The sequence below is a fragment of the Elgaria multicarinata genome, chromosome 18 (genome assembly GCF_023053635.1).
Source record: "Elgaria multicarinata webbii isolate HBS135686 ecotype San Diego chromosome 18, rElgMul1.1.pri, whole genome shotgun sequence".
Classification (NCBI taxonomy): domain Eukaryota; kingdom Metazoa; phylum Chordata; class Lepidosauria; order Squamata; family Anguidae; genus Elgaria; species Elgaria multicarinata.
Genome location: NC_086188.1, coordinates 23,785,454 through 23,795,563, shown reverse-complemented (window position 1 = coordinate 23,795,563; position 10,110 = coordinate 23,785,454). Strand labels below are relative to the sequence as shown.

The following is a 10,110-nucleotide window of genomic DNA, read 5'->3' as shown; positions in this document are numbered from 1 at the left end:
TTCATACCACTTTCATAGTATTATATCCTGCTTGGTGTAGATGTGTAAATGGGCCCCAACAGTTGTCAGTGCACTTCATTACCACTGTAAAGCAGTAGTGTGGCTCCTGCCTTTTATATACCATTTTCATACTGCTTTCAGAGTGGAATATCCTGCTTGGTGTAGATGAGCCCAGAGTCTGACATAGGATAAGGCAGGTTCCTATATAAAACCTCAGTTACCCATCTTTAAAATGGAAATATTGGTGGTCCTATTATACAGGGTTATGCTGAAGATAAATATGGTCTGACTCTACATGGAATTAAACGTCATGTTTCTGGGCATTTTTTTTTAAAAAAATGGAAAGAACATCTAGTTGTTTTAGATTCTGTTTAACTAGCTTAGGGGGGAGTAAAAAAAAAGATGACGACAGCTAAAAAAGATTAAAGGTGCCTGTGTTTCTTTTCATAAGAAAGAAACCACATGTTATGTTTATTGCATAGCATGTAGCTGAGAATAATCTCTTCTCTTTTCCTTTTTTTTACCCTGCAAAGGGGACACACCCGTGGTGCAATCCAAACTGAAGCTGCACATATTTACTCTAGAATAAAAAAAAAATCCAAAAAACTATTCTCAGCTGCACACTATGCAATTAATGTAACAGTTGACCCTAATTCTATCTGGACCCGTGTACTGGTGGCTTTCTCTGGCATTTCGTCAGTAAGGCGGCGCGGGGTGGGAGAAACTGAGTGTAATTGACTTGATCTGACGCGATTTCCCAATAAGCAGAAATTAGCATGAAGAGGGAACTAACCAGCATCTAATCTGCAGAAGAGGGTGGCTTATTTAAAAATTAAAACGAAGCCCCCAGCATTCCCCGGGAATTCTGAAAGAGTGGCAGGTTGTTAGAGGTAGCAGGGAGAGTCAATACCATTGGTTCAAAGGTATCTTCACATTTTGTCTCTTAGGGGGCACGCTTAGAAACATAGAAGCATGAATGCGAAACAAAGGTGTTTGAGAAACATGCATATGCAGAAACACTTAAGTGTAGAGCGGTACTTAGTGGAACTTGGGAGGGACCGTAGCTCAGAGGTAGAGGTAGAGCCTGTGCTTTGCATGCAGAAGGTCGCAGGTTCAATCCCCGCATCTCCAGGTAGGGCAAGGAAAGAATCCTGCCTGAAACTTTGGATAGCAGCTGCTGCCAGTCAGTGTCTACAATACTGGCCTAGATGGATCTAGTGTCTGAAGCAATACAAGGCAGCTCCGTGTATTCTTGTTTTTCCAGGCACAGACTATCATTCTCAAAAGTGTGAATTCGCCGTTACCCACTGTATTGACTGGGATTAGAGGTCAATTTGTGAAACTAACAAGAGTTTTGTCTAGAGTGACGATACAGAAAGGAGGACAGGCCACCGGTATCTTTAACAGTTTTATAGACAAGGGAATTTCAGCAGCTGTCATTTGTATGCATGCAGCACCTGGTGAAATTCCCTCTTCATCACCACAGTGAAAGCTGCAGGAGCTATACTAGAGTGACCAGATACAAAAGAGGGCAGGGCTCCTGCAGCTCTAACTGTGGTGATGAAGAGGGAATTTCACCAGGTGCTGCATGTCTACAAATGACACCTGCTGAAATTCCCTTTTCAATACAACTGTTAAAGATCCAGGAGCCTGGTCCTCCTTTCCATATGGTCACCTACTTTTGTCAATGGCCAGGGAGAGAAAACTGTGCAAGACATCCCTCCATGCCTGGTAATAGCGACCAAGAAGTCCCTTCTGTCAAGGGAGGAAAGGTTAAAATAGGGGCAGGAGGAGCCCATCTGCTACCAGACCAGGTTTTATTTATTTATTATTTTATTTTATTTATTACATTTTTATACTGCCCAATAGCTGAAGCTCTCTGGGCAGTTTTGGTACTAGTCTATATAGCCTTGAGCAACTTTGGATCAAGTAACTCGAGGATATGCCTTCTCCCTTTTCATCCTGCCTGGTCATTGAAGTTTTCTGAAGAGATACTCCTGGTGGTCTCACTTGGATCAGAGATTCATTTGGAAACCATGAGTAGAGGATTTAGTGTATTGGCTCTGCCCTATGGAATGCCCTTCGAACTGAGATCCATCGTGCACTATGCTACATTTTTTCGCAATTGACGTAGACTTTTCTTTTCAGGCAAGCGTTTCCTGACTAATGACTAAATTCCAGCCACTGTTTGATTCATGGTTCTGCTTCTGTTGTAAAACCTTTGTACTGTATATTTTAATTTGTTGTACACCACTCTGGTATCTCAATGTGGAGCCATTTCTAAATTCTATAATGAATCTCCCAAATCACTATGGAATTTGCTATGACAAGATGTAGCAATGAACGCTAGCTTCGAAGGGTTTAAAAGGGGGATTCAATCAATTCATGGAGGAAAAGGTCAATGGGTTGGATCCAGACGAAGTTAATCATGCTTCAGTCCCACTAAAAACAATGATCTTGTTCACAATTAATGACAATAATTGAGTATGAGTTATCATTGTATTGGGGTTGTTGTAGAATCATGGTTTGTCAATACATGCATAACCTGCACTATGAATTAAATATGGGTTCTTCATCACGAATAACCCAGAGTTCACAGCCAAACAACAAACTATGGGTTCTCTTCCTCGGTTATTCCTCATTAGCAATCCATAGTTTAACCATAGTGCAGGGTTCACATATAACAACAAGCCACAATTCAGTCTACACTCACTCCATTAGTTATCATTACATGCAAACTAGGGCAATGAGTCAAGTTAGTCAGGATTCCCTTAAATCCCAAATGGGATTAAAGTGTGATGAACTTGTCCATTGATAAGAGTTTCAGAGACAATATATTTTTCAGCACCAGCTGAAACAACAGGAGAGAGCTGTGGCCCTCATGTCCTGCATCTGGTTGGCCACTGTAGGGAACAGGATGCTGTACTAGGTGGTCCTTTAATCTGATTCAGCTGGGCCATTCTTCGGCTGGACATCAGGAAAAACTTCCTGACTGTTAGAGCAGTACGACAATGGAACCAGTGACCTAGGGAGGTTGTGGGCTCTCCCACACTAGAGGCATTCAGGAGGCAGCTGGACAGCCATCTGTCAGGGATGCTGTAGGGTGGATTCCTGCATTGAGCAGGGGGTTGGACTCGATGGCCTTTTAGGCCCCTTCCAACTCTACTATTCTATGATTCTATGATTTGAAATGCATTTGAGTGGAGGACCAAAGATGTGCTTCAGATAGAACGCACCTGATTCCAGGTGAGACGAAAACTGCAGAGAGGCTGAAATGCCGCTGTAAACTTGCTTTCCTCCACAGCCCTTGGTTGATTCAACAAAAACATAGAAACAGTCCAGGTGCATTTTTAAATAGCATTTGTCTATTTGGCTCAAAAGTGCTTTCAAGCAGTATGTGTGAAATTGCTCCATGTCGGATTTCTCTCTTGAGCCAGATTTCATCTGCTCCGGTGACTCTTAGGAAGCTTTAAGTACGGAGGACCACGTAATTGGGTCTGGCTCTGCTGGTTTAGGGTGGCCGGTTCCTGACCCTTCTTTTGAATCTTTCCACCCAACTGAGCGACGTGACGTGCGAAGCTGATCGGGACAAGCCCCATCAAGGCCAGCTGCATTATGCTCAGATGACAATGTCCTGATTCGATGCCGACACTCAGGTTTTGTGTGTGCATGTGTGTGTTAGAGGGAGGGAGAGAGAGAGGGGGGAGATGATAGAGCAGTGAAGGTCTCCTGTCCCAGTTCTCTCAAGGAGCACCCGGTCACTTCATGCGGCAGCTGCCCTCGGAGAAATGCTAATTTGTTGGTCTGGGATGACTTTGGAGGAGCAGGTGACCAGCTGAAAAAACTCGCACACTGCTATTCTGAATTGCTGTTCTAGCTCCTGTCGCTTTTGTGGGGGACAAAGAAATCGATAGATACCTCTTTGAGATTCACAGAGGAAGATCATATCTCTTGATGGATCCCCATAGATAATACTTTCTTTGGAACACACACACACACACACCCCTCCAAATAAAATTCCTCCACTCAGTGATGAAGGGCGCGAGAAGCCCTCCTGAAAGGGGAGAGGATAGGGCATGTCTGAGCTCATTTGCTAGGTCCTCTAAAACTGTAATGATGATCAGGATCTCCTGATAGCATTATTGATTTGGGGGCTAGGCTGAAAGAAGGAAGCTGCCCCAAGGTCTCCCATGAGAACATCGGAAGTTGTCTGATATCAGGTCAAGCTGTTTGTCCTCCTAGCCCATGTTGTCAACTCAGGGGTGAAGAACCTGTGCCCCCCTCCCCAGGTGTAGTTGGCCTATAGCTCCCATCATCCCTGATCATTGGCCATGGTGATTGGGGCTGATGGGATTTGGGGTTCAACTAGCGAGCATCAAGGCAGGCTGTGGGTGGTGGGATTTGGGGTTCAGCTGCTGAGCATCAAGAGAGGCTGTGGCTGATGGGATTTGGGGTTCAACTGGTGAGCATCAAGAGAGGCTGTAGCTGATGGGATTTGAGGTTCAACTGGTGAGCATCAAGACAAGCTGTGGCTGATGGGATTTGGGGTTCAACTGGCGAGCATCAAGAGAGGCTGTGGCTGATGGGATTTCGGGTTCAACTGGCAAGTGTCAAGAGAGGCTGTGGCTCATGGGATTTGTGGTTCAACTGGTGAGCATCAAGAGAGGCTGTGGCTCATGGGATTTGGGGTCCAACTGGCAAGTGACAAGAGAGGCTGTGGCTCATGGGATTTGGGGTTCAACTGATGAGCATCAAGAGAGGCTGAGGCTGGTGGGATTTGGGGTTCAACTGGTGAGCATCAAGAGAGGCTGAGGCTCATGGAATTTGGGGTTCAACTGGTGAGCATCAATATTCAGAGTCTCCAGAACCTTTAGAGCAAAGGGGATGGACAGAAGAAGTTAATGGATCCAAGAGTACTGCTGGAGATGGCCTTGAGAAGGAGATGGCATGCCTGCTATTTATTTACTTATTGCAATTATTTAGATTGATTGATTGATTGATTGAGAGCCTCGTGTGGCACAGAGCGGTAAAGCAGCAGTTTCTGCAGCCGAAACACTCCCCACAGCCTGTTCAATCCCAGCAGAAGCTGGTTTCAGGCAGCTGGCTCGGGTCGACTCAGCTTTCCATCCTCCTGAGGTTGGTAAAATGAGTACCCAGTTAGCTGGGGGGAAAGGTAATAACAGCCAGGGAAGGCAACGGCAAACCACCCCGCTATAAGGCCTGCCAAGAAAACGTCAGCGAAAGCTGGCGTCCCTCCAAGAGTCAGTAATGACTCAGTGCTGGCACGAGAAGTTCCCTATTTATTTATTACATTTTTATACCGCCCAATAGCCAAAGCTCTCTGGGCGGTTCACAAAAATTAAAACTATAATAAAACAACCAACAGTCTGAAAACACAAATACAAAATACAGTATAAAAAGCACAACCAGGATAAAAACACGCAGCAAAAATTGATATAAGATTAAAATACAGAGTTAGAACAGTAAAATTTAAATTTAAGTTAAAATTAAGTGTTAAAATACTGAGAGAATCAAAAGGTCTTCAGCTAGTGACGAAAGGAGTACAGTGTAGGCGCCAGGCGGACCTCTCTGGGGAGCTCATTCCACAGCTGGGGTGCCACAGCGTAGAAGGCCCTCCTCCTATAAGCTGCCTTTCAGGGTACAAATTCTACCTTTTTTTAAAAAAAAAAACCTCATGCACTTTGAGCTACTCAAAGTGAAATATGAGACAAAGATGACTTTAAGTAGTGTGTATGTGTGTGATCCTTTTTGAGAAATACAAAGTTTGCTGTTCCCAATTCTAAATTGAGCACATGGGTTTTAGCCCATCGCTAGAAAAAGAAACCTTCATTGTTGACTTCCAAGAGGCCATTAGGTGGGTGGTGGGTGGAGGAGGCTATTAAGAGGCTGGAATTAGTGGATGAAACTGTATATTGGCCGCCCTGAGGCCCAGCATTAATAATAATAATAATAATAATAATAATAATAATAATAATAATAACGAATAATAATAAGAGCGAAGAGCTCTGATGCCATGTTTCTCGCCTGCCCAAGGGTCTCTCCTTCCCTTGCTCGGCTTCGTCCATTTTCTTCGGCTGCCCCTTACGCCTGGAACGCTCTTCCAGAACATTTGAGAACTACAAGTTCAATCGCAGCTTTTAAAGCTCAGCTAAAAACTTTTCTTTTTCCTAAAGCTTTTAAAACTTGATTTTGTTCTGACTTTTATACTGCCTGTTTGGTGCATTCTCTTCCCCTCCTTATTGTTTTATTATGATTTCATTAGAATGTAAGCCTCTGCGGCAGGGTCTTCGTATTTATTGTTTTACTCTGTACAGCACCATGTACATTGATGGTGCTATATAAATAATAATAATAATAATAATAATAATAATAATAATAATAATAATAATAATAATAGAGACAAACAGGAGTGTATGAATTGAAGAATTTAATGCTGAAATGGTCGCTCAGGTTCATTTCAAAGAACACCTGCTATGGACTGCTATGAATCAGACCTACAAATTCCTAAGCAATCCAGCTATTTTTTCTTTGTTTTTCTGAAGATGCACAGATTCTGTTTATTTGAGGACCATATCCCTACTAGAGACTGGATTCTCTCTAGGACATTTTATGCAAAATTAAATGCTTTCAGATTATGAAATTAAGCCTTCAAATTATGATAGGTACAACTTCAAATCTAATCTAGAAATTAAGGAGAAGAACCTATGCGACACCTTTGTAACACCATGAATTTGAACTAGCATTTCAAATAAAGAATCTGAATTCTTTAGTGTTTAAAAATGAAAGCCTGGAATTTAGCGGCAGCTTAAATCTGGTTCTTCTTTGGATGCTTGCTTGCTGTTCTGGGTTTATCCTTTAGGGGGAAATGTTGGCCCATTTTTTTCCATCATTGGCTGATAGATGAACTCAGCATTTACTGCACCTGGGTGAAGTGAAGCTGAAGAATGTTCCGCATCCATGGGGACTTCCTCTGGGTCTTCCTCTTTGCTAATACCTACAGATCTTGTCTGGCTTTGCAGACAACCCCCCATGTCTCTCACTAGACTTTCAGGCCCTTCATCTTCTTTGCACATCTATGTGTTATGCAAGTGCAAACCCTTTAAGGCAAAAAGTCTGAGTTCCTCTATATGCAACTTGCTACTTGACGAATCCTGTGGCATGACGCAGTGGCTTCCATATGTCCTCAGGAGCTGATTTAGACTTTCCAACATCATCCTCTGTTCTGCAGGATGAAGAAGGACAGAGTTGACATTTTTCACTGCAATTGCATTTAAGCTATGTTCTGGATTACTTCCTATCGTCATTTGGGTAAAGTTCTTGCAAGTTTTGAACATAACTTTGATATATATACCAACTCTGGTTGGTGGCCCAGCTACGCCTCTATCTGGACAGGGATAACCTAGCTTCAGTTGTCCATATTCTGGTAGCCTCCAAATTAGATTACTGCAATGCCCTCTACGTGGGGCAGCCTTTGAAGATGCTTGTGCAATTTTTATTTATTTATTTATTTGTTTGTTACATTTATATAGCGCCCCATAGCCTAAGCTGGGCAGTTTACAAAAGTTCTCTGGGCAGTTTACAAAAGTGCAGCGGCCTGATTGATAACTGGAACAATGAGGTTTGAACATATAACACTGATTCTGGCCCGCTTGCATGGGCTGCCTATACACACGGCGACACGCTGCACCTCACCCTGGAACAACCAGGGCTGTAAGGAAAAGTCCATGGGTTGAGGTCTTGGGTGAGAACCAGAGGAAAAAAGGGCTCATTCCCCAACCCACCTATTTTCTCCTGCATGTTCATTTAGACCTAGGTGACCATTGTCCAGCTGTTCTCCATCAAGACTATTGTTATAAAGAGAAAATGGTCTCAATCTGTTGTGCCTGCTGCGATTTTCCCCGTCATGGACAAAGCAGGTATGGTTTTCACCTGGCTCTTTTTAATCCTCTTCATGCAAAAGTCATTTCTGGCCAGTGGTTTGACTAGAACGTCACATCTCATCAGGGGAGGTGGACAATCTCCAGACAAGCCAATAAGCATGAACACATTTGCATGACTGATCAACCCTCAGTTCCAGATGAATTTAAGACCGGCAGACGATCCAGGCTAGATGTTCGTTTGCTTGAGAGAGTCAAACTCCTTCCAAGAGCTCACCATGGCCAGGACTCTGCTTTTCCTCACACTTCTCAGTTACTGTTCAGGTAAGTATACAAAGGACCATCTTCACACACACACACCCAACAACAACAGTACTCAATCTCAAAATAACTATGTTGTGATATTTGGAAGCACAGGAAATGCATCTTTTTATTGTTGGTGCTTATTCATTTTCTTAAAGGTGTCAGTTCACAGCCAACATTGACTCAGCCGGCCACTCTGTCTGTGTCCCCGGGACAAACAGCTACAATATCCTGCACCATCAGCAGTAACCCATATACCACAGGCTGGTATCAACAGAAACCTGGCCAGGGTCCTCGCTATGTGCATGCTGATGGTGGATACGGCAGGGGAGAAGGGATCCCGGATCGATTCACTGCTTCCCGCTCTGGGAACACGGCCTCTTTAACCATCACCGGCACTCAGGCTGAAGATGAAGCGAATTATTACTGTGCAATGTATTACAGCAGCTCGTTCCACAGTGATAAATTCTAATGGGGAACTGAGACAAAAACCTTCACCCTTCCTAACATGTGAATTTCTTCTCTGAACTGAACGCTATGATATTTCATACCAAATCAAATATTTTCATGTTACGACATGAAGCCCAAAATGATCAGAGGTCAAATTGCACATCTAAACTAAAATTTTACAAAGGGAATATGCAATGCCATGAATCCAAATTGGTGTTACAAATAATAATAAAAAATACTTTAAGTTGATGAATATAAAACTCATTTGGCTTTAGTTAAAAGCTTAATTATGTACCTGCCCGGACCTTAAGATCATCCACAGGGGCCCTTCTCCGTGAGCCCCTGCCAAAGGAAGTGAGGCAGGTGGCTACTAGGAGGAGGGCTTTCTCCACTGTGGCACCCCGGCTGTGGAATGAGCTCCCCAGAGAGGTCCGCCTGGCGCCTACACTGTACTCCTTTCGTCGCCAGCTGAAGACCTTTTTATTCTCTCGGTATTTTAAAACTTAATTTTAACTTAAATTTAAATTTTACTGTTCTAACTCTGTATTTTAATCTTATATCAATTTTGCTGCGTGGTTTTTATTCTGGTTGTGCTTTTTATACTGTATTTTGCAATTGTGCTTTTAACCTGTTGGTTGTCTTACTATGGTTTTAATTTTTGTGAGCTGCCCAGAGAGCTTCGGCTATTGGGCGGTATAGAAATGTAATAAATAAATAAATAAATAAATAAACCCTCTAGGTGAAGATGTTGCGTCATTTATCCTCTGTATTTAGTAAAATTAGAGCTGCGATTTGAAATGCAGCAGGGAAACGTTTAGACTTGTGAAGCTATTCAGAGGTTTTGGCAAATAGTATTTAAAGAGATAAATGATATAATGGGATGGAAGGTAAAGATAGGGCCAAGGACAGCATTGTTATCAATATAGGAAGGGGTTAAATATACACAAAACAGTAAAGTATTAATAAACATTTCATTAACTGCAGCTAGATTTATAATTGCCAGGAATTGGAAGGAACAAAGGGATTATCAAATAGAAGAATGGTATAAAGAAGTCTGGGATATAGCTATTAACGACAGACTCATCAGTAGTATTAAAGTTAAGAGAGGGTTATTGAAACGAAATGACTTTGATGAGGTCTGGAGTCCATTTGTTAAATTTGTACTAGAAAAAGGGAAAGGGAGTAAACTGTCGCAGGATACATTACAATTTTGGAAAGGAGAATAAGGGTCCCGGGGGTGGGGTGCATGAGACAGTATTATGTTATTTCAATTCATTTTAATTTCATTATTGTGGTATATTAAGTTGATGCAACGTGATTATTGTATGTGTTATAAAATTCAAATAAAAAATATTAAAAAATTAAAAAACAAACAAACAAGGTTGTTTCCTCTGGGATGTCCTGTTCACTCATGCTCAGAGATCAAGCCTTTGTTCACAGGCCATCCTCCTATTCCTTA

The 10,110-nt window shown here is 42.5% G+C and overlaps 1 gene segment (V, D, J or C); it reads left to right on the top strand.

Moving 5' to 3' along the window:
* Positions 1 to 8,122: 8,122 nt before the first annotated feature.
* On the top strand, positions 8,123 to 8,878 carry LOC134410430 (immunoglobulin lambda variable 2-18-like). The segment is given in 2 exon segments: positions 8,123 to 8,222; positions 8,360 to 8,878. Coding segments are annotated over 2 exon segments (405 nt in total).
* The last annotated feature ends 1,232 nt before the right edge of the window (positions 8,879 to 10,110 follow it).